At 44.0% G+C, this 25,350-nt stretch overlaps 1 protein-coding gene across 7 annotated transcripts in view; it reads right to left on the reverse strand.

The window, feature by feature from the left end:
* Rbpms (RNA binding protein, mRNA processing factor) overlaps positions 1-25,350 on the reverse strand; it is a 149,741-nt gene that overhangs the window by 73,884 nt on the left and 50,507 nt on the right. For 4 of the 7 annotated variants that reach the window (XR_013104358.1, XR_013104357.1, XM_076914019.1 and 1 more), the window contains exons 1-4: positions 16,519-16,605; positions 15,878-15,955; positions 13,710-13,748; positions 12,031-12,093 (exon numbers count right to left, since the gene is read on the reverse strand). Coding sequence is in view for 4 of the 7 variants with exons in the window: in XM_076914019.1 (XP_076770134.1) it covers positions 12,031-12,093; positions 13,710-13,748; positions 15,878-15,955; positions 16,519-16,590 (252 nt within the window). In the remaining 3 variants the exon portion in view is untranslated. Of the gene's footprint in view, positions 1-12,030; positions 12,094-13,709; positions 13,749-15,877; positions 15,956-16,518; positions 16,606-25,350 lie in introns of those variants that run through there. The other 3 variants (XR_013104359.1, XM_034520309.2, XM_034520304.2) reach the window with 1 other exon arrangement.

Raw genomic sequence — 25,350 nt, forward strand, 5'->3', positions numbered from 1 at the left:
TCACGGAACAAGAAGGAAAACATGCTCTGGATGTTTTTAATGCCGCATCGCAGTTTATCAGGTTTATTGGCCTTATCTTTTCAAAATGTTCTGTTACTGGAACTTAATGCTCTGTTTGGAGAATTTATGCTAAACTGTTAAGAACAGACTTTGACCAGATTTTATGTTAAGAAGTCTAATCATGTTTGTCAAAATCTATATTTATTATTTTGGATTTTTCTCTCATTGTATGGGGGTGTGTGTGACATGCACATATGTGTAGAGGTACACATGCTTATACATGCATGCAGAGACCACCAAAGGATGACATGTGGGCCACTCCTTAATTCTCCACTTTGAGACAGGGTCTCACAGTAAACCTGGCTGGGCTGTTGGCCAGCAAGTCCTAGGGACCCTTCTGTCTCCGCCCCTTCCACACACACCTTGTCCTGTGGCCAGCTTTGATGTCGGTTCTGGGGAGTTAACTTAAGCCCTCATGCTTACAGAACAAGCTCTCTCACCCAATCTCCACAGACTGTTAGCTTACTTCCTTAATGGAGGCTGGTGTAGCTGAGGTTAGCCTTTTGCTATGTAGCAAAAACTGGCTTTGAACTTTGATGCTCCTGCTAAGAATTCAGTTTTATATCTTACTCTTTCTATCCTTACATTTACTAAATATTAGGTAATATTTTCAAATTCTAGACATGTTGGCTCTCTCTTCACATATCCAGCAAATCTTAGCTGATCGTATCTTGAAAAGCAGGAGAAGCCTTCATGTAGGGGCGGAACTTGAGCTTGGTAGCGGAGTACTGCTCATCACAGGAAGAAAACTAGGTCCAGTCCCAAGCACTGAACAGTAAAGAGCGGTAAAGCCTGTGGCTCTCATTCAGTGGCCTGTAAAGATGTTCAGTAAGGCACAAAGCATGTGACTGACAAGTGCAGACTTGTGTCACTGGGCTAGGGTCGCAATCTCTGAAAAGGTAAAGGAGACAATACAGAGACTTCCGATGCCCGGCTGTGTTGTAGGTGCTGTGGATGCAAAGAGAACTGTTCCTCACGACACCCAAGCTCGGCCCGTCAGCCATTTTCTACGTACTTTCTTCTGAAGTACCTAAAGCACCCTGGAACAAGGACAGTATCAGTTTCCTTGTTCAATGCAGTTGATATGCATTTAGTAGCAGATACCCAACTAGGACCACAGCAATAATCCAGCAGTCACAGCCACGTGGCACATGCTCATTGTTTTGTCTACAGAACCTTGAAGTGTCCCTGTGCAGACATCACACTGGGCAGTGTAGAGCCTGTGGTCCTTCCTACAGGTTTTCAAGAAAGGAGGATCCCCTGCCTCCTTCCTGTGATCTGCCATTTCCAGTTTCCCACTTAGATGCTCAAATAATTGAAATAACACACATTCTCAGGAGTCAAACAAATTGCATACTTCAGTAAAATACGAAACTTTTTTCTAGTGCAACACTAATTGATTGATAATTAATGATTGAAACACTATCATTAGCTACATCCCAAGACCATCTTCTGTCCTTGGTCTAAGGGATTACAGAAAGGTCCCACCATCCCTAGCTCTTTTTCAACTTCTAAGTTCTGGGCTGGACCTTCCAAGAAGTTTAATAACCGTCCCAAAATACAGCGTCATTAGACATCAAGACAGAACTGCAGAATTCCCGGGACTCAGCTGCCATGCGCTGAGCACTTGCTTCCTGGTGCTTTCTAGTTTTGTTTTTAGACTGTACTTGGGTTATGAGTCATTTGAGGTGGCCTATTTTTTTTACGGTAAAGCTAAAGGTTGGGATAAACTGTACAGATTTTTCTCTTATCACAACTCTGTGTGTGTGTGTGTGTGTGTGTGTGTGTGTACACACACACGCATGTGTACATGCCTTCCAAAAGTGAACGTGGACGTCAGAGGACAACATTCTGGAATAAATTCTCCTCGAGTCATTAGGCTTGGGTAATTTTTGAAGCTCCAAATAACGCAAAGGGTTGAGGAAGGAAACAGGTCTAACAGCAGCTCCGATTCCAGAGGCTAAGCACAGGCCTAGTCCCCAGCACTGTGATGTCATTGGCTGCTTTAGAACTCTGAAGCCAAGGGTAAGCAGTCATAAACAGATTTAAGAGATAAACACTGTGCGGGCTCATGGTCTCATCCGGCAGTCCTGCATAGTTCCCATCCAAAAGTTCCAGCTGGGTTCTCACTAACCGGGGCCTCTTCAACCACCTTGAGCAACAGGCTGAAGAGAAACTAAGGGAGAGAATTTCAAAAATGATAAGAAACATCCTGACATGGTGCCTAGTGGGAGTAGGAAGGCTGAGACAGGCCATCTGGATGCTTGCATTTGTGAAGAGTTTTGTTTAGTGGAAATAATTGACCCAACTCACAAGCTGTATAAATATTAAGATCAAAAGTCCTAACTTCCACAGCTGTCAGGAAAGCCTGTGTTACAGGAAACAGACTGACAATACAGGCATGACAGAAGCCAAAGGCCTTCTTCATGTAGCCTGGGATTCTTCCAGTACCTGGGTACCCCAATATACCAAGCATCTAATGACATCTTAAGGCTAAAAAGGGCATTTCCTGGCATAGGTGAAGCTTAAATATGTAATATTTTCAATTAGCAAAGTCCCTTGACCCTTCAGAATCAAGGACCTCATCTTACACCTGAGGAACCCAAATGAACTTATGTGCCCCAAGCCAATGAAAGGCTGGAATCGTCAGGCAGTGGTGGGGTACCCCTTTAATCCCAGCCCTTGGGAGGCAGAGGCAGGCGGATTTCTGAGTTCGAGGCCAGCCTGATCTACAGAGTGAGTTCCAGGACAGCCAGGGCTACACAGAGAAACCCTGTCTCGAACCCCCGTCCCCAAAAAATGCTGGAATCATTGTAGAGAAATAACCTGGAACTGAAGTGTTTGCTTGAGTTTCAGTCAGAGTCGTGAAGATTTCCTGATGATACCATTTTTGGAGGGGTTGTTTTGTGTGCTTCTTTTTGGGCATTGAGCAGGATGTACCACTATTCAGTGCTCTTTAAAATGTCTTTTAGCGGAATGTGGTGGCTCGTGTCTTTAATCCCAGCACTCAGAAAGCAGAAGATCTAAGTTCAAGGCAAGCCTGGCCCACATACAGTGCTCCAGGACAGCCTGGACTACATGGAGAACCCTGTCTGAAAAAAAAAAAATAACAAAAACAAAACCCTAAAACCAAAAACCCAGCCAACAAACAAAAAGCCAAAATTATTTATCACCAACTATTAAAGCTTGTTATAAAAATTTTTATCATAATGTATAAATAAAATTTCAACAACAAAAATCAATGGCATAACTACATGGCCTGTCTTTCTCCACATATCCACAGTTCCTCTTTTCTTGTTCACTAAGAACCAGCCAACAGTTGGTCTTCCCCTTCTGCTACTTATTAAAAGATGACACTGCTCAAGGGTAACATGGCTCCACCAATCAGATCTGACATTGTAGAGGAGGTACTAACCCCAGATAAGCATTTTAAGTCATACAGGATCCAAAATGAATTCAAACATGACAACACAATCCATCAAATACCAGGCCTGTCTAGATGGGTAAAGGGCACTGGCTACCAAGCCTAATGAGTCCTGGGTCCTAACCGTGGAAGGATAAAACCTGTTCCTACAAACTGTCTTCTCATCTCCAAATGAACACACACATAGTAAAAATTAAATGAAGGCTCATGAGTGCAAACCACAAGGGCTATGAGGATTTAAGAAGACAGTAACAGGCATTGACGAAGAGATAGAGAAACCGAAAATCTGATGCAAGTCCATGGAGAGGGCAAAAGGGCGAAGCCACGAAACCGCCACAGCAGAGAGTTTGGCAATTACTCAGAAAGCGAACAAGCAAGTCGTAACTAATTCCACACCAGATGTGCACAAAAACCAGAAAACAGACTAAGGAGACCCGTATGCCCACTGGGCATGTCAGCACTTGTCACAGACAGAGAGATACCTGCATTGCCAGTGTTTACTAAAAACAGTCAAAAGGCAGAAACAAGCTGGGTGCTGGCAGTGAACAGCATTAACCCCAGAACTCAGGAGACAAAGGCAGGTGGAGCTCTGATTTTGAGTCCAGACTGGCCTAGAGTGAATTCTAGAACTCCGGTGACAGACTAGACAAACCCTATCTGGGGTGGGAAAGTAGGCAGATGAATAATTATATCTGTACAAAATAGGGTACTTTCCTTTTCATAAAAGAGAGTTAAATAGCTGGCAATACAAGGGAATTAGGTAGTGCAAGCAAGAAGCCTGAGTTTGGTCCCCAGTACTTCTAACCCCTCTCAAAGAAGGAAAAATAAATAAATTGTATTCTGAAAATGTCTCTATATGAAAGATCCTGCATGGATCATCACACTAAGGAAGGAAGAGCCAGAAACCAAAAGAGAAATATGTCAATATTTAGAATACGCAACTTAAGGCAGCTGGGATGTAGATCAGAGGTGAGCGGTGGCTGGGGTGATCAGAAGGCGAGGGTTGCTTCACGGCATGGAGCTCTTGCCTGGGGTCACTAAATGTTTTAGGAAATCATGAAAATTGCACAACCTAGTGACTAATAACTAATGACTAAATTATATGCTTAAGGCTGTTCAAATGGTGAGGCTTTTGTGTTAACAATTTCAAAACACTTAATGAAAATGGAACCGGAACCACTAAGTTGTATGGTGTGTGCATTACACACAGAGTTATTTTAAAGAAAAAAAAAAAAAGCAATTAGGGATCACACAGATCAATGAGTATGTTCAGAGAATATGCAAAGTATGACACTAGTTCAAAAAAACAAACAAAAAAAGAAAACAGCAACAAAAATACTGTCAATCTGGGCTCACCTAGATCAGGGAACACACTCTGGGAGCGCACACACAACCACACAAGCTCAACTAAGAATGTGGGTGGCAAAGGCAAGGTGGAGTGACATACGGACTTGATTCTGTCATCCCTCTCACTCCTGCTGTAACTTACTCTAAGCTAAAACCTACCTGGGAAGAAGCACTTAGACAAGGGGAGGAGAGAGACCTGCTAACTGCACAGATACAAAGAAGCTGGCACGCTTCAGGAGCAGCTCACTCCCACCGCCTCACGGTCCCTTGGCCAAGACCCTACTGACACCTGTAGCTCTGAGGCGCTAACTACCATCATTTTAATTTACTAGCACACAGTGAGTTGCTCGGCTAAGAGCAATAGCGTTCCACACCACTCAAGGGCTTGTGTGCTTCTGCTAAAACTTTCCACAAACATTTTGACTAAATCAGGCTAGCTCCGGACTATCACTATATTTATCTCCCGAAACCACAAACTCTACAAGTAATTTGGTACTAGTCAGCTTTCCCATCCAATTTTTTCATGGGAAGAACTAACTGTCCAAATTTGTATGCAAAGGGCAAAGTGGGCTAGACATTGTTCAAGGATGGAAGGGGCTTCCAGTCACGCTGGCTAACGGAGACGACAGCAACCAAAAGGAAATCTGGGTTTCAGTGGTTCACAGCCTAACTTGGAGTTTTTCCTACAAAAGCTCCTACTCTTGGGGGTGTGAGCAACCCTGGGTCGGTGCTACCGAAACCTGAAGACACTGTCCCAGTAACTGAAGGTCAGGCTGGAAGTGGCAAAAAAGCCAATGGATTTAAAAATCTTTGTCTCCAGAAGGCTGACACTAATTACTTAATTAGGCAGTAACAGAGACAAAGTTAACGAGGACAAGCTCCAAACACGGAAGTGGTCCCTGACTGTCCATTATTCTATAAGAGCCACTTTCTGGATCAAGGTTTACATTTCTCAACAGTGGAACCAAACTGAGCGTTGCACCACTCGACTATTCTCTAAGGATCCAAGGGAACGCTTTGAAAAGAGCCTCAGCAAAGGACACGGGGAGTGTTGGGCAAGAGCTGCGGGCTGCACATATTTTTAGCTCATTACAAAAGATGACCCTGGAAAGAGCAAATAGGCCAGCCCCCCAGAAAGATTATCAGTAACTTTATGTTTAAGTACAGTATCATGAATGGGCCCATTTTTCTCTGCAGAGAGGGGTAACCAGGCTCCAAAGTCACACACAAACTCTATCATGCCTATTTATCTTAGGCAGTGGGAAGTAAGCCATCAGAAACAGTGTAGCAACAAGCCAGGACAGAACAGACAGGACTAAGATGCTGATTTGGGATCTCAGGATCTAATAGGACTTGGGTCCGACTGTGAGTCACCCAGCTCCATCTCCTCTCCGACTCATTCACCCATTCTAGGTCTGTTCCCCTAACTGTAAAGCTGCAGCTTGCTTTCTTTCTTGTCTTTCTGTTTTCTTTTTAGTTTTTTTTTTTTTTTTTTTTTTTGAGAAAGTTTCATTTCATTGTGTAGCCCTGGCTGTTCTGGAACTCTGTAGACCTGACTGGCCTCAAACTCAGAGATCCACCTGCCTCACTCAGCCTCCTAAGCTCTGCCACTATGAACACAAGTTAGGACCATCAAGTGAGAGATAGCCAGGCATGCAGTACATACCTTATACTCGTTCGACCTGAGCAGCAAGCATAGGCTCACTGCTCCACACATAAAAAGATGATCCCTCAACAGAGCCAGAAAATTGGATGGCTATTACTTGAGATTCTTAGCAATCAACACAGACGGTTATGACCAAGGGACAGAATGCTGTCCTTATGACAGACTTACTGTTAGAGAGGAGAAAAGAAAGCCGGGCACAAGGAGTTTAATTAAGCTATCACTGGACTCAGGACCACAAAGCTCGGTGGCTGGAGCTGGTTGGCATGGGGCAAACAGAGTACCCCTGGGGCACCAACCAAAACGGAAATGTTGTTTGGTGGCTTCTTCTTGGTGTGACAAGGAAGAATCGCAGCTTGGCAGCCATCGTTATAAAAACAGGTATGTCACTTATACGAAGCGAGGGAATGTTGCCTGCTGACAATGTCACTGTAAAAGCCTATTGTTCTTAGGACGGTATCAGTGGCATCTTTACACACAGCAGAAACAGGACAAGGCAACCTAGAGCCGCACTGGCCACTCCTTCCTTTACAAGAACAAAGAAATTAGCTTTAAGGACCAGCATAGTTCTACATTTAGCAGAAGACTGCATGCTTAACAATAGAAGAAAATGCAGCCTAAACACAACTGGGAGTTTTTGTCTAAAGTTTGGTGATACTGAGAATATTTTGCTTGTACCAACATATAATAAAAAATTATATATAAAAAATTGTAGAGCTGACAAGTGAGTCAGGACCTTGTATTGTACCTGCTAGATATACCCTCTATATCTGAACTCCATAAGGTAATTAAAACATTACAATATCCTATAACACGCTTTGCTTTGCAGGGTGAAGCTGGTTGACAAACTGCTCTGAAGAAGCCAATTATTCTGACCAGAGGTCACTAACTCAATACAGAAAAAATTCTACACTCTTTGGGAGATCCTAGAGTCCCAAGTTGTCCGTGGGTGCTATACACACAAGGATATACACATTTTTTTCTCAAACCCTAAAATCCTGTGTCACCATTATACAGGGTGAATATTCAGAAGGTTCCCTGGGACCTCTGAGTAAGTTTCAGGTCCCCCAGAACTCACAACTTTACTTTTTTTTAACCTGTTTACCTTTTTTGTTTGAGGGACACATAGTCCCTCGGCATAGTGCTGGCTGTCTCAGAACTCAAAGACCCTCTAGGCTCTGTCTCATGAGTGCTGGGATTAAAGGTGTGCTCTACCACACACAAATGACAACTCTTCCCTTAAGGTCTATTATCATGGCCGGATAAGTTCCGAACTGTAGCACTTGTGGTCCTGCAGTAGCCTGACTGCTGGAAAAACCTGATTCACCTGAGCTGCCTTCGTCACTGGTCATTCCTTGCTGCTAACTGCCTGAGGCACACCACGGCCAGACTTCACTGAAACTCAAGGGCCAGCATCAGCAGCCAGCAGGGACTGAACTCTGATGTCTTCACTCCCTTAGGAATGGTTAGTTTCAACACACAAAAGGAGGGAAACACTCCTTAGAAAAATGCCGGTACAAGACAATAAATAACAAATATGGGTGAATAAATGTCTACACAGCAAGTGTCTTTATAACAGACCACACAGTAGTACAGTATAATAAATAGTGCAGAGTGTCATCTGAGAAAGGTTTGGGTGCAAATTTTTATCGATCAGAACAAAAATGATGATCTAAAAGGTAAACAAGATGGTGTAAGCCAAGGTTTTTTTTGCTGTGTTCTTGGGTGTTCAGGGCACAATGGTGATCAGGCTATTCTCTGTTCCGGCTTCTATGCAGAAGACACAGAAGACTCATGCCAGCATAGATATGTCAGACCCAAGTTACAATAAGGTGTAAACCAACTATCTCAAGCAATTCAGTAAGACTCCTAGAGAAAAGCCAAGTGTTAATTATTTGTCTGGTTTCAATCTAGGAAGAAAGCTCAAGAGGACACATTAAACTAGTGAGTCCCTAGCTGCTGGACGTGGGCACTCAGACTTCTCTGTAACCCTGCTGGCAGGAGTAAAAGTATTCCTTTTCTCTTTCCTTCTTCATGGTACTGAGGAAGGGAGCCAGAGCCTTCGCATGCAAGGCAAGTGTTACAGCCTTAAGTTATAGCCATAAGTTTTGGATGGGTGGGGTTGGAGGCGGGGTGTCCTATACTCTCCAGGCTGTCCTCGCAGACACTTTGAGTTCCTAAAATCTAGAATTATGTCACCACACTGAGGTTTGGTGGCATGCTGGAGGTCAATGCCAGGGCTCCCTCCACCCCAGGCAAGGAAGTGAGCTATAGCCCAGAAACAGTCTAAAGAGAGACAGATACTTGCACCTCATCCCTTAGCTATCAGTCTATTGAGACAGGACCCAGGAAATGGAATCTCCCTCAAAAATCTCATACTGGACAAGAAAAGGCTCTCAGAAAATGGAGACTATGTCCCCCAGAAAGAAACTGCAGCAGAGCGGGCTGACAACTTGTAACACAAACCAGGAACCAAACAATGGTGGCAGTGAAGGGCAGGTGGGCCCCCAGTTCAGCAGATTTTCTGAGCTGTGTACACCCCTGGCCCCCCAGCTGTGCCATAAACCTAAATCATAACAGAACTCCAAAGCTGGAGTCTGGCAGTAGATTGCTGGGACTCCTTACTTATTCTATTTCCCAGGATGGCTATACTACAAAAACAAACAAACAAATAAACAAGCCAAAAGACCCAGACCATTTCTCAGTGTGGTGGTATGAATAAGAATGATCTCCGCGGGTCACATATTTAAATGCTTAGGCAGCTGCACTATTTAAAAGGATTAGGAGGCATGGCATTGTTGGAGGAAGTGTCCCAGGCACCATGCTTCCTGTCATGATAATAGACTAAAACTCTGAACCTGTAAGCAAGCCCCTAAATGTTTTTTTTTTAAGAGTTGCTAGGGAGTCTCTTCAGAACAATGAGGAAGAAATTGGTACCAGGAGTGGGGTACCGCTGTGACAGGCTTGACCACACTGTTTGTTGGAGGAATGTGGGGAAACTTGGGGACTTTAGACGAAAATAATAATAGTAATTAAATGCTTTAAGCAGAGGGGAAAGCAGGGTGGGGGAGCTAATAGGCTGGCCTAGTAGGAACATAGAGGACAGTGCTGAGGGGGATTAGAACTGTGGGACACCAGCTAAAGAGGTTTCAAAGAGGAAGAATATTAGTAAATGACAAGAGACCATTGTTGTGGAATTTGGCAAAAAAAAAAAAAAAAAATGTGGGTACTTATGTTTACAAAAAAATTTTCTGATGATGAGGCTGGAGAAATGGTTCAGTGGTTAAGAGCACTGATTTCTCTTCTAGAGGTTCTGAGTTCAATTCCCAGCAACCACATGGTGGCTCACAACCATCTGTAATGAGATCTGATGCCCTCTTCTGGCGTGTCTGAAGACAGAAAATAAATCTTTAAAAAAAAAAAAAAAAAGGAAGTTTCAAAAACATCTTCCTGATGGTAAATTGGGATTAATGGCATTGGCAGATTTCAAGAGGGTCTAACATTGGCTGTGTTATGTGGTTATTAGCAATACCTCTTATGCAGATCTATAAGGAAAAGGAACAAACTGGACAAAGAGAAATAGAAAAGTGTGCAGCTTGAGGAGAACAGGAGGACCATGGGAATGATGGGGCCAAGTCCAGTGCTTAGGAGAGCAAGTTTAAATCGAAGCCTGCCACAAATGGGTAAGAACTGTGACCTCAGGGCAAGACCCCACCCACAAAGCTTCACAGATTTATGAGAGGAATTAAACAATAGCTTAAGCCATGAAGAAAAGCTGAAGCAAATGTAACTGAATGAAGCTAAGTTCCAGCCCCAACAAGCAGCAGAACTTGGCAGCTTCGGTGATTTGATTCCTGCTTTAGAGCCAAGGGTACAAGAAACGGGCTGTGGAATTTCCCTCCAAGGCTAAGGAAAGCCCCTGAGGCCAGGTACGCGTCAGTGGTGTCCCTGCAGGAAGGCCCAGAAGTTACTATGTACAGTGGTGAAGGTGAAGCCTGGACTGTGCTGGGAATGCAGGTAGTCTGGAGATTCAGATTCATGGGATACCCACACAGGAAAGCCGCAGAGTGGGGGGGGGGGGGAGAAGAGAATCAGCCAGCCCAGGAGAGGTGCGTTGCAGTCAGCAAAACTGAAAGGAGTTGGAGATCTTTAGAGTGCTCTGACCACCACACATGGAGATGCACAATTTGGGGTTTACCCTGCTGGTTTTTATTTGGCCCAGTATTTCTGCACTATGCTCCCCTCTCCCCCTTTTGGAATGGTAATGCATATTCTGTGCTATTATATGTTAGAAGTATGTGATCTGTTGCAGAGACCCACAGCCAAACACTGGATGGAGCTTTAGGGACTCTTATGGAAGAGTTAGGGGAAGTACTGAGGGCCCTGAAGGGGATGGGAACTCCAGAGGAAGACCAACAGAGTCAAGTAACCTGGATCCTTGGTGGCTCTTAAAGACTGAACCATCAACCAAAGAACGGAACATACACCGGCGGACCTCACTCCCCTCTCCCTGTGTGTGCATATGTGCAATGTGGTCTTTCATCTGGGTCCTGAACAATTGGAACAGGGCTGTCCCTAAAGCTGTTGCTGGTCTGGAATCTGTTCCCCTAACTCGGCTGTCTTGTCTAACATCAGTGGGAGAGGAAGCGCCCAGCACTGCAGAGACTTGATATACAAGAGCAGGGAGTATTGGGGGGAACTGGGACTGGGGGTGGGGAGAAATCCATGCTCTCAGAGGAGAAGGAAAAAGGGGTGGTGGAGAGGGACTGGGGGGGGGGGCGCACGCACTGGAAGGGATGACAGCGATCTGGATGTAAAATGAATTAAAAAAAAAAAACAAAAAACATAGCTATAAAAGAAGTGTGTGACTTGTTTTTATATTTTGATTTTACATAGGATTATAGTTTTTAAAATTGCCATGAGCCTCAGGGATGTTGAACTCTGCACTTTTAAACAGTGTTGAGACTGACAGACTGTGAGAAGCTGGACTCGATGTAATTTTGTATTATATGGCTACAAGCCTATGGAGGACAGAGTGGAATGTGGGAGTTTGAATAGGAATGGCACACACAGACGCCTATGCTTGAAGGCTCAGTCACCAGGGACTGAATCTTTTAAAGGATTAGAAGGATTAAGAGGAAGCCTGTTACTGGGGGATGGGCTCTGAGGATTCAAAAGCCCATGCCAGACCCAGTCTCTCCATCTACCTGCTCTCTGTGGATCTGGATAAGGCTCTCACGGGCTGCTCCAGTGTTATGTGTGCTGCCGAGCTCCCCTTCAAGGTGGAGGTACCATGTTCTCTTGTCTCTTCACAGCAACATAACAGTGGCTAGGACACTCTTCTCATTATTACTTGTCTCTTTAATGGTGTGTAGAAGACAAAAGGTAGATGTAGCTTGTTAGGGCTGCTGCAGCCCAGGCTCTGATACTAACAACTCCAGTGACACTCCACGAAACCTCGGATCTACTGGGGCTCCACTACCTATGGTACCTGAGGAAACACAATCAGTGACAAACCAGAGTGATGCACACTTACGTTCAAAGCATTCTTCGCGGCCTCTGCTTCTGAGCGACTGTCGAAACTGACAAAGCCTACGGGCTGAGGGAAAAGAGAAAGAAAAATTGAAGATTAAAAAGAAAAAGCAAAGAAACAGCTCAAGGGACATCTGCTTTCTAGGTCGAGGGTGGTGTCTAACTGAAGAACTAAGATAAAGAAATGATCACAGGCGATGGGTAGAAATGAGAAAGCCAATCCCAAGAATCAGGATCTGATAATGGCTTAACCAAATTTCTCATGTGAAAAAAAGGGAACGTAAGGGCAGTTCTATGGGGGCACAGCCAAGAATTTATAGAGAATCGAGTTTTTAAAGGGGGGGGGGGGGGGGAGCCAGGCGGTGGTGGCGCACGCCTTTAATCCCAGCACTTGGGAGGCAGAGGCAGGTGGATTTCTGAGTTCGAGGCCAGCCTGGTCTACAGAGTGAGTTCCAGGACAGCCAGGGCTACATGGAGAAACCCTGTCTTGAAGAACCAAAAGGGGTGGGGGGAACCAGGAAGTGGAAAGCAAGCAGCTGTGAATGGAGATGGAGAAAAACCTGCGCTGGAGATGCTCTAAGTGTCTTAATCAAACTCACTGTACCTCAGCTTGCTCATCATTTAAATTGCAAAGAGAAAGTTGGTCATGTTTTGGTTCACTGTGAGTTCAAGGGATTTAATGACACAGAGGTAGAAGCCCTGTGCTTTCCATCTGCAATGTACAACTACAAAATGAGCCTTGCGTCTCACAGCCAGACCGTGCCTTCTAAGACACGTCAACATTTACAGGCACGGAAGGACACTGCTCAAAGTCACAGGCTCCTTTTACATCTTTCAGTGAGTGGGTAGGCTGCCTGCAGTCTAATTCATGTCTGTTATAGCAGAGGTTACATGACTCACTGAGAAGCTTCAGAGATAAACATTTAGGAACCCTGTCAATCACCACCTCTAGCCTGTCCTTGCTACTCTTCACTGCATAACTGGATTCATCTGTTCTTTTGGGTTTTTCGTTTGTTTGGATTTGAGACAGGGCTTCTCTCTGTGCAGCCCTGGCTACCCTGGAACTCACTCTGTAGACTAGGCTGGCCTTGAACTCAGAGAGTTCCACTTCCTGGGATTATAGATACGTGCCACCACCACACCACCTGGCTTTTCATCTGTGCTTTTATAGGTTTGGTGGTATGATTATTTACCGTACAATTATTTACCGTATAATATTCCTATGTAAATAATGCAAATACCCCATGAAGAGAACGAGGCAAGAACTGCATCTATGGCTGCAGACATGGCTCAGCAAATAAGAGCACTGAGAGGACCCACATTTGATTACCAACACGTAGCTCACAACTTTAACTCCAATTCCTGGGGATTTATGCCCTCTTCTGACTTCTGTGGGCAATGACTGAAGAGACAGTGCACATAAAAGCAGGCAAAACATCCATATATGCATATGTGCTTGTGGATATACATACATACATACATACATACACATGCATGTACGTACGTACGTATGTACGTTCACACATACACACCCATACCATTTTCCTACACTAATTCCAAATCAAGTTCACCTTTGATTCTGCTAACACATAGATCAAAATCCTAGCAGAAACAAAAGACTATACATACTTATTGGGTTTAATTAGCAAACGGTGACCATTTTCAGAAGTTCTGAATCCTTACCTGTTTAGATGTGAGCTTTATGAGAGAACCTTCATAGCCCTGAAAAACAAAGACCGAGTTTAGAAGAAGAGCGAGTGTTACAATTCCATCCTCCTCAAATAAAACAAGTCTTTAAGCCTCCGGAGTTAGTAGGAGAAACACATTACAGACACCAGACACACATGGTGTTGGGAGTAGCTCACTGTAGAGTGTTTGATCAGCATACACAAAGCCTTGGGTTTAGTCCCCTAAAATTCCCAAACAAAACAAAAACCGATATCCATATGAAAACTACCAGGAAGGGCTCAGCAGGAGAGACAGCATTCTAGGGAGCTCTCATTGCTTAAAGAGATGACCGATTTCCATGGTGGAGTCTGACGGACATATGAAATACACTCCTATGCTTCTGTTCCAGTTCATCCTCGGCAGTTGGGAGGCATCCCTGTCTTTCTCTAGCTCTCTTTCAGTCCTCCTAGATCCTCAGGAGAGAAATCAGTACTTCTTTCTAGAAATATCTATGACTGGTTGAATGCACTGACGGGTGACACAGGCGGAAACACACAGATTAATTATCAGTGTAGCGACAGACTCACTGAGCACGGTCAGCCCTGGGCAGCTAGGGATATTCCAAGGTCCTGACTTCAGCGTTGGGGTTTCTAAGGACAGTACTGGGACTGATTGATCCTTCTGTCTTTCCCAGCAAAAACCAGAGTTGCCAACTAGCTACTGTAAACATTTACATCCAAGGCCTTGAGTGTAGGTCTCCAAGACGGTCCTAATTCACAGCACTGCCTCTTCCTACTTCCGAAGGGGCTCTTTCTCTTAGAAATCCCAGAGATTTTAGACCTTGAAAGCCTCAAATGCAAAAGTCAAACAGTCTTTCACTGAGGTAAGAAGCACTACAATGGTTACAAACAGGGACCAAATGATTTCTCTCTGCTGTCATTGTTACTGATGCATTATGGGAATGGCTATCTACCTTTGCACACACGGTGCCTCCTTGACACACACAGCAACTGTACTCTCATATGTGTGGGTCATATCTGGCTGTTTCCTGAATCATTCATTCTCCTTCCCAACTCTTGTGTTTTCTGCTGCCTTATCCCTCCCAAGCTGAATCCTGTCTCTCAACTGTCCTTCCATCAGAAACCAAAGCCAACACCATCTCTTAACTGTAAGGCTGTCCCTGGTACGCTTCAGCACTCTTCCTGCCGCTTAACTCACAGGTCCTGAATTCGTGATGCCCTCCAGGCCATATTCTGGGTCAACCTTAAGGTTTTGTCTTGAGAGCAGTTAATTCAGTTTTAGCCCAACTTTAAGGTTAGACTGACTTTAACTTGAAGCCCAACTTTCAATCCCCAACAACATTCACTATCTCTAAGTTGACTACATTTCCATAGGAATGATGGGAAACTCCCTTAGACAGTTATTTAAAAACCAGGCAAAGATTTCCCTTCAGTTCATAGAAAGTTAGCCTGTAATGCTTTGTTTTGTTGAACATTTGAAGCACAAGGTTCTGGTTCTTAACCATAAAATAATGCTTATTCATGCTCACACAGAACTGTCAACAGTGCCACTCCAGTGAATAAAGTGCCACCTATGAACAGGGCTCAAAACAAATTGCTGCATTACAAATATGAAAGTGTAAAAAGCAGTTTATAGCATCAGTGGCGTGAGGGGTGCTGGCGAAATCAAGCCCGCATCTTCTACACACTAGGTAAGTGCTCTACCAGAGAACTAGTTATTTCTGACCCAGTCTGGAACTCTTATGCTCTGCCATTAGGGGAATGCCTCTAACTAGAGGTTACTGAAGCTGAGCGACATGGACTAGAGAATGCTGGGACCAGTGACCTCTCCACAGCAGTGAGAGAACAGACTTCTGGGAGTACACTGTCAGAGACCAAAGGACAATGACAGTCTACCTACCTACCTACACACACACACACACACACACGCATACACATATACATACATATATACACACAAATACACACATGCATATATACACATATATACACACATATACATACACACACACCATATATATATATACACATAATACATATATATATATACACACACACACACACACACACACACACACACCACATATATACATATAGTCTGTTACAGGGTACTTTCTCAAACACATTCCCACTCTAAGGCCACAATGAAGCATTCACAAGTACCTTGAATGGTCTGAAGAGCAGGTACAGCTCTCGGGGCTTGATGTCCAGAGGCAGACCACTGACGAATAGGGTCCGGACCTAGAAAATAAATGAAACAGGAGAGTGGTCAAGGGTGTAGAGAATCCAGAGGCTACCTCTCATCTTAAATCTCAACAGATCCCTGACTCTTCTAACAAAGGTCTTTCTATGCCACAATAAAAGGAAGCTCCATGTCATTTCATGAGGATAAGTCTTTCTGCTCTTCTTCTACAACAATAGGGCAAACTTGAAAAGAAAACTCAAGTTTTGATTTCTCTTGTCACTATGTCCCTTGGTGGTGTTATTTACCAGTATTTTAATAAGTGTAAAAGTACTGAGATTAAGTCAAGCACACCTACACAGGAGCCTGTGGGTAACCACTCTGTTCCTCTCACTGACTGCCGTTTCTCCTGGGTTCTATGCCACAACCAACATACACCTTCAAGGTACCTGCCGGGTGCCAATGACAGAAGCCACCCAACACATGTGTGAACATACATGGAGGGAGACGCTGAGCACAAACACCGCTGTCTGCTAAGGTAAACAACAATGAAAACCTGCTTCTGACTGAAAATCAGAGAAGACAAGTGGGCAGATGAACCAGAACCTGAAAAGGATTTTACCAGAGAGAAGTGAGGGTCAAGTGGGGAGTAGGAAGGAAGAAGACGGGCAGGGCAAAGTGCAGGACAGCACATTCTAGGGGCAGAGTGTGTCAGACAACACAGGAACCTAGGACCAGTCAAACCATAGGGCGCGTCAAAAGCTAATGGCTCAGGAACTGATGTGGACTCCGGAGGCAAGGACTGGACTAGCTTTCAGCTCGAATACAACACGACAGTGCTCCTGCTTATCAGACACCATGTTCAATCATTAACCATATACACGTGACAGAGAGGGAGACTGCATGCTTGATTTCTAACAGTTCCACAGTCGTGTGTACAGAATCCAAAATCGCTAAGGTCCTTTTATTGGTCCAGCTCGGGCGTCAGGCCATCTGTATGCTAGTGGCTCATACATGTGGTTCCATGCTGTTGTTACGGAGCAATTTCAGAATTCTAACTGGTTTCTTCAAAGTTATTTAAAACATCTATGCTACGTGTTTTATTAAGTGTTGTAGGATTTGTTTAGTTTATACACACACACACACACACACACACACACACACACACGTGTACGTACGTACGTGAAACCATCAACACTGAGATGACCCATCACCTCTAATGGTGCCTCTTTAGCCTTACCTTCACAGAGCAGGTAAGCCTTGAACTCACAACCCTTCCTTCTTCCTCAGTTCTCTGAGTACCAACCAGGATTACAGGTTACAGGTGTTGGGCCACCATTCCCGACATCACATATTCTTTTAATCCTCCCTCCTAGGCTGTCCCACCAACCCCAGGCATCTGCTGTGCCCACTGATGAACACACATGCTCCAAAGTCAAACAGAACCACAGAACAGAAGGGCCGAGTTTGCCTTGGCTCACTGCTGTTTACATAAAGCTAATTTCACCCATATTGTTTTCTGTCCGAAGTCTATCCATCCCTTCTTTCTGAGTAGTATTCTGTTATATGGATGTACTGGTTCATTTCTCCATGAACCTGTTGATACAGATTTAACTTAAAAATGAAATCCTCCTTCCCTGTTTTCTGCCTCAGAGCACTGTGAATGTGCTCTGAGTTCTTCAGACACGTGTATGCTTTGCTGATGTCCAATGGAGTGGTCTAATACAGTCAAGAAATTAACTTACGTTTCTAATACTGTTCTAAAGAAAAAGGTTTTACAGACAATTTACCAACAACTCACTAGATACCTGGGGATCATGAACAAAAGACTACATACATATATACATATATGTATGTGTGTGTATGTATGTTTATTTAGAACAGAATAGTATATTATACAACCAATAAAAAAAATTCATACACACACACACAAGGTGCAAAAGCAAGGTGTCAAGAAGGCTCAGCAGGTAAAGCCACTTGCCACCAAACCTAACCATCTGTGTTCCAGAAAGACCCATCTCCCCTAAGGTGACCTCTGACTCTCGCACGCATGTGCTCACACATGTACAAGAGAACAGAACACACACAAAATGGAAAATGTGCAAGGAAAAGATACCGCTTGGTTTCAGCCGTTCAAGAGGGAAGCATCTTTTAGGATACAGATGCAAGCGTCTGCGATGAGCTGCGAGTGGTAGAATGGCCTCAAGGTTATAACAGCTTCTGTGTTTCCTCATGCTACATTATACTTGAAGGTGTTTGGAGGTTTTGCTTTTAGGCAGGGTTTCATGTAGCCCAGGCTGGCCTCAAACTATGCAGCTAAGGATAACCCAGAAGATAGGGTTAGGAGGTCAAGGTCTGGGTATTGTTAGGGGTAGTTGTCAGATTAGGGTAGAGTAAGGGGTAAGGAGAGGGGTAAGACTAAGGGGTAGGGTAAGGGTGAGAGTTAGGGTTTAGGTTAGGGTTCTTCATCCACCTCCAAAGTGCTGGGATCACAGACATGCCCTGCATCATGCCCAGATTAAACACTTCTGCTTTGTCTTAGACAGTTAAGAGAGGTTGATATCTGTATTAATGTAAATTGTAGTCTTTGTGGAGGAAGCCTTACGTAAATATTCTAGATTTGAAAGACTTTTGTTCGAATGTTCTAGTAAGTAACTGCCTTATATGGGAGGGGAAGAAAAACCACCTCAAGTGTGCAAGTAACTTAATAAACACAAGAGGCTCAAAACGAACTCTTGTTCAAGTTGTGCGCAACCAATAAAAAAGACTGCGTTTCAGGTCAACGTGGACAAAATGGTGTTCCCTACAGTCTGGGGAAGCTCACTCCACCTCAGAAGTCTACCTCACCATCTGGGGTCTCTCATACCTTTACCATGACTGAACAGATGAGGAAACTGTTAAGGGGAAATAATTCTTGAATGTTTACATTATACATTGCCATTCAACTAAAAGGCCACTAGCTTCAAGAGTATGATATGCTTACAACCTAGTCTGCCCCAGATTTGGTAATTGGCTTCATTTTTTAAAAAGGAGGAGGAAGAGGGAGGAGGGGAAAGAGGGGTGGGAAGAAAGGGAAGGAGAATGAGGGAGGAGGAGGAGGGATAGAAGAGAAAGTAAAGAAGGAAAGAGGGGGAAAAAATCTAGATAACAAACAAGTGGATAAGTAACTTTGTAAATCTCAGTTGTACTTTCCTGTGTCAACCAGGAGAAGAGTCACAAGATTTAAGACACATCTCATCAGCACACTCAGTCTGGGTCAGCACACAGCAGTGCACTGAAATTAGAAAGACAAGATCCTCACTGCATGAGTTTACTGTCATAAACTCATCACCAATGGCAACATAAGCTTAGTCTGTTACATGGTGGCCCAATTGGAACCAGAGGGATAAAGGTCTATACTCCAAAAAGTCCCTGTCCCTTGACAAAGGCAGGCTGCTTCGTGAACTCTGGAGCAGTCCTTAATCTACCAGCACTGTCTCTGAACACAGATGTGCTGGGCACTGTGCCTTCAACATCCCAGATGTTCCCTTTATAAAACAGGAAAGGGCATCTCTTAGTCAAGGACAAAGGGATGTTCAAGAGATGACACTGGTGACGGGCATGTCCCAAAGGGGCTCTAATGGATCCTGTGGGCGTGTCTTTCAGGTTTGCCCCAATGCGGCTAAAGATTTAACAGAAAAGACTCTGCTCTGTGTCAGATGAACACTCCTGCCTTAGCCACCATCTAGAGTTACTGCAGAAGCCATGGCTGGGCTGTAGGAAAAAGCCAGCAAGTGTTCTCTGGTGTGAGCATCACTTCCTTACTGGGAAAAGAAGACAGCATCATCTTAGTGATTGACTTGTTGATAAACTCCAGAAGTCACTGAGCAAGTCTGAAGCTTGCCTACATCAGAAGACTGGTACACATTCTGAAAAGTCGCTGCTTCACGTGAGGAGGGTAGGTAAGACCCGGATGGTGGTGCAGGCTAGCACATGGTAGTGTCCATCTGTAACCAGTGGTCACAACCTAACGGGCATTTGCCCAAGATTTTGTGTATGTTTTGTTTATGATTGCTTTCGGGACCCCCCCTCCATGTTCTCTATATTTAAATCACGCTATAGAAAAAGGCCAATTTTTACTTTCTAAAGGCCTGCAGTAGCACATCTCTGCTTAGCTAGCCCTTGATAACATTTTCAGAGTTCTCTAAAATTACCTTTCTTTTCTTTTCTTCTTGGCAAGGTTTTATGGTGTAGTATAGGCTAACCTCAAATTTACAACAACCCTCCTACCTCGGCATCACAGGCACAGCTCGACACATGGGGACTCTGTGTACCAGATCTGTGTGTGCATGTGGACATGTGCTCTTGAATGTGTGAACTCATGTGGCAATCAGAGACTATCATTTAGGAGTTGGTTCTCCTGCCACCATGCAGGTCCCTGGAATTGAACTCGGGACATCAGGCTTGACAGCATGTGCCTTCAATCAGAACCAACTCATTGGCCTTTCCATTTCAACTGGCCAGCTCACTTATCTTTCTCATATAACTGGTCTATACAAACTTCTAAATGTGCTGTATGAATCAGTCCTCTGTAAAAACTATTCTTTTAGGAGCAAGATCCAAAGGAATGATCTCTCTCAGGTTACAAAAAAAGATTCTTTTTTGCAGTGTTTTACACAGTAGGAGGCACAGAGGGTGCTAGTATGTCTGGGCTGATTTATGAGCCTTCAAACACACACACCCAAAACACATAGGTATTTGCTTGTCAAAAGGTTCTGAAGACGGCACAGCAAGCAAGATGAAGTGACTAATTCCCCAGTCACGCTGCACAGCGTCAGCGGTTGTAACACCAATGACCAATCCCGCCATGTGACAAGCAGGCATAAAAGATTAGTATGTATTAAACTCTTCTCTGATAAAATTAAGGATTAAAAAAAAAAAACAAAAAACAAAAAAACAAAAAACCGCATGCCATAGATTGGTAGGTGTGCCAGAATCACTGCAAGTTCAAAGCCAGCATGGTACATGAGACCCAGTCTCAAACAAGCAAGCAGATGTAGACTGTTAAAGAGACAAGACCACAAAAAAAAAAAAAAAAAGGGGGGGGGGGGCCTCTGGTGTGCAGGAAAATACCATTTCTAAAAAACACACAGAAAACTAACTACATGTCTACTTGTGTATACCCCACCCCTAGCCATCCATTTTCCTGTTCATTCTTGATCCACAAGGTCAGGCCTACCTAGCAAAAAAGAAAAGGGAAAGAAAAAAAAAAAAACACATTTGTCTCATTTCAACTCTGACCACAAGTCAGCGTTTCCTTTCGTTTTGCTTTTGTTTTGTTTTCCAGGTTGGCCTGGAATTATGCAGCGGAGGGCAACCTTGACCTCTTGATTCTCTTGCTTTTGTGTCCCAAGTGTTGCCATTACAGGCATGCACCAGTTAAGTCCAAACATCTACATCTGAGACAAAAACCAAACCATACCAACCAAAAAAGATCACTGAGTTATGGCCCAAGGTGCAGGGTCATCCTGATACCTGTCCGAAGATGTTCTTGCTTTAAGACTGGCCAACTACTCTGAGATCAATGAGAAGCTGGCTGGGCAATACAAAGTCTTTAGAACTGAGAGAAAGAGATTCACTTAGGATGTGGTGGCTCACGCCTTTCACAAGTGGGTCTCTGGGAATTTGAAGCCAACCAGATGTAGGCAGGGTTACACAGAGGGCCCATCCCTTGAAAGAAAAGGAAAGGAGAGGAGGAGAATGGAGGGAAGGAAAGGGGAGGGAGGGAGGGAGGACGAGAGTGAGCAGGCACATAAGCCAAGGACTACTAGGAATGTCATTGAAGGACTTTCAATGGCTTTTTTCTTTTGGCTTCCTAGTGATGTGTTGACACTATGAAAATTGATTACACAAAAGTAATAAAATGGTCTCCTGGGCATTTAATTCTAATTACAGACAAACAGAAAGTGGCCAGTCTTTTGTCAAGCTCCAGTTTCTTATAAGAATTTTTAAAGATTTATGTACATGAACACTTTGACTACATGTATGGATGTGTATCGTATGTATGCCTGCTGCCTACAGAGATCAGAAAAGAATGTCAGATAATCTCAGACCTGGAGTTATATATAGGTGATCATGGGGGCACACTGTGGGTTCCGGGAACCAACTCCAGGTCCTCTGTAAGAGCAACAAGTACTTTCAACCCCTGGTTCATCTCTGCAGCTCCAACTCTCGTTTCTTTTTCTTTTATTTAAAGATTTATTTACCTGTGAATATACTGTTGCTGTCTTCAGACACACCAGAAGAGGGCAATCCCTTTCCTAGTTTCCTATGCTTACAATTTTCACAGATTCTCATGTGGAGACGATAAAACGTTGTGTGTAGTTCCTGGGGGTGCCTCAAAAACCCAGTTGGTGCTGGAGTGAAGTGCCTCGAGTGGACTTTGTCAGCCACTTCTGTCAGAAGGAAGCAGCATCTGCACATGCCTACTGCTCCATTAAAGTCCTTTCCGTGACCATAGACATGTGTGTTCTGTCTGGGCTAGCCAGCACACAGCTGAAAATCCCTCAATGGCAGCTTGGTTCCCCTAAGAAACTGGCTTAATCCTAGCACTTGGGAGGCAGAGGCAGGCGGATTTCTGAGTTCAAGACCAGCCTGGTCTACAGAGTGAGCTCCTTGACAGCCAAGGCCACACCGAGAAATCCTGTCTTGAAAAGAAAGAAAAAAGAGAAAAAGAAAAGAAAAAAAAGACATTGGCAGGTTATCGCTATAATAAGCTAAATGGGCCAAGTTAAGCATTAGTAAAAGAAAAGGAAGATAGAAGACAAAAGGCCATGGGTCTTGGGAAGTAGCTAAATTGTTACAGTAGAAAATCCTGGGTTTGAAGGCCAGCCTCACATCAACCAAGTGTGATGGGGCACACTCCTGCCATCCAGCCCCTGGAAGACGGAGGCGAGTGGATCAAGGCTGCAAGGTCATTCTTGGCTATGGAAAGAGTAAGACCAGACAAGGCTATGCCCTAAGAGGGCCTGCCCTCCTCCCAGCCAGTCCACAGCACACAGCAGGGGATCCAGATAGAGGCCTGAGTCCACAAGAGGTTCAGTCCACAAAGCGCTGCCTCACAAGCATGAGAACCTGAATTTGGTCCCCAGATCCACGGTTAGGGTTGGGGACTAGGAGTTGGGGGGTGGGTTTGTTTAAAGGAGCTGGGGATATAAAAAGAGAGGCTTGCAATCCCTGCAGTGACAGGATGGATCCCTGAGGCTCATTGGCCAGTAAAGTTAGCCAAATAAAGGAAGCCCCAGACTAGGGACACAGACACAGACACACAGATACACAGATATAGATACACACACACAAAGAGCGAAATAGAAATGGAAACATAACAAAGAGAAAATAAAGTATCAATGGTTTTTTTTACATGAATTTTAGAGGCCTGTTGTATCAATTAAAACAAACAAACACACACCTGGGACAGATTTGCTTGTCTGCTGTGCATTATGGACAAGAAATGTCCTTTCTCCTCTTAAAACATACCTACCATTCTCTGATACTCCTCTTTTCAAGATGCAATTTTTTTTCTTTGTTTGTTTTGAAATAGGGCTCATCTTACTGTGAAGCCCCAGTTAACTCGGACCTCAAAGAGAGCCACCTGCCTCTGCCTCAACCTCAGGAGTGCAACTATATATATATATATATATATATATATATATATATATATATATATATATATATGACAAATATATATGACAAATATATATATATAGCAATATATATATATATATGACAAGAGCAATGTTGTCGAGAAACAGAGCCCCACATATGCTGGCGGCTTGATTACTCTGGAAATGTCCAACAGTCTCTTATTAAATCACAATTACCATGCAACCTAGCAGTTAACTACCTCATGGCGATTCACATCCTTTGTCTTTGGGTTTGTTTGGTTTGGATTTTTTGAGATAGGGTTTCTCTGTGTATAGTCCTGAAATTTCTTCTGTAGACCAGGCTGGCCTTGAACTCAAGGATCTGATAGTCCCTCCCTAGTGCTGGGATTAAAGGCATGTACCACCACTGCCCAGCACAGTGATCCAACTTCTTCTAACAAAATAGAGCAGTCAGACAAAAAGGATGGTGTGGCTTTCACAGAGTCTGTTCTGTTCCTTTACCAAGTGCTCCGGAGGAGCATTCAAGCTGTTAAGGTGTAATTACACTCAACAGTTCCTATAAAGAGGCTGGGGGGGAGGGGGGCTCTGGGAAAAGGTTAAATCCCCAAGGCTGGTGGGGGTTAAATGCCTCTACTAAACTGTCTTCCTGCGATCTTGAGACCTTGGACTAGATCTGAGTAGCCAAGCTGTTCTTGAATTGCTGGCAACTGAGTTAGCGCCTTCCATTTTGTGAATGCTGTTTTCACTCATAGATACCATTTTCTCCCTCCCTACCTCTCCCTCTCTCTCCAGGAATTGGCTCTCTCCTTCCATCTGTGGCTTCCAGCGATGAACTCAGGTTGTCAGGCTTGGCACAAACACCCTTACCCACTGAGCCATCTTACTGGCAAATTTTAAACAACCTAGAAAGTTTCTAAAGCTGTTCTTTCCAACGGGGAAAGAATTTCCAAAATTGTCAGAACCTAGGGGCCTATGAAAGATCTTTATAGAGCAGACATGATTTGGCCCGTCAGTGACCTCTGGAATCCAGTGTGCCAGCCCAGCTCTGACTGGAACACAGATGAAGATACATGTGGGCAAAAACAGCTCTCACTGTGCCAGAGACTCATTCTAATATGACCAAATAAAGACAAGACCAACAACTTCCCACATGGGCAGTCTTGCCGAGCCAGAGCCTGTCAATCACTCATCCACGTGGCCAAACCTAAGCCACTGCCATTTATGTGGCCCTTGTGGAAGAATATCTAAATCATCTACGTATAACAAAAGAATTCCATCAGAAAAGCTGAGACAGCATATCAAAGGACGTCATGCCCGCTGTAAAGAAGATGGGTCTTTTTAGTAAGGTCACACTTTTTCTACATCTCAAAGAGATTGGCTGGCCTCTACCTCCTCAGTGCTGGGACTAAATAAAGGTGTATATGCCACCATGCCTAGCCATGTGTAAATTTCAACTACTTTAAAATCTCAAACCATACGGTGCATGATTAACAATGGCTCTATTCATGTAAATAACAGATCCAAAAACACATCAGAGGTACCCTGTATCTGACAATTCATCTCTGTGTCATGTCGACATCAGAGATCTCATCCATGGTTACTGGTCAACAACACGACTTTCCAGGAGTCAGCTTACATCTCTCTGAGTTCAAAAGAATGAGGTAAGGCTTTTGAATTTGCAACACTCCCAAGTAAGCAATATGTTGAAGGCTGAACCCCAATATAGAGCTGGGCTTGGGGAAAGGGACTGAGTAAGATCGGACTTGGTGGATTAATCCACTGACAATCAATCTGAAGACAACCGGGAAGTG

This window comes from Arvicanthis niloticus, chromosome 16 (assembly GCF_011762505.2).
Source record: "Arvicanthis niloticus isolate mArvNil1 chromosome 16, mArvNil1.pat.X, whole genome shotgun sequence".
Taxonomy (NCBI): Eukaryota; Metazoa; Chordata; class Mammalia; order Rodentia; family Muridae; genus Arvicanthis; species Arvicanthis niloticus.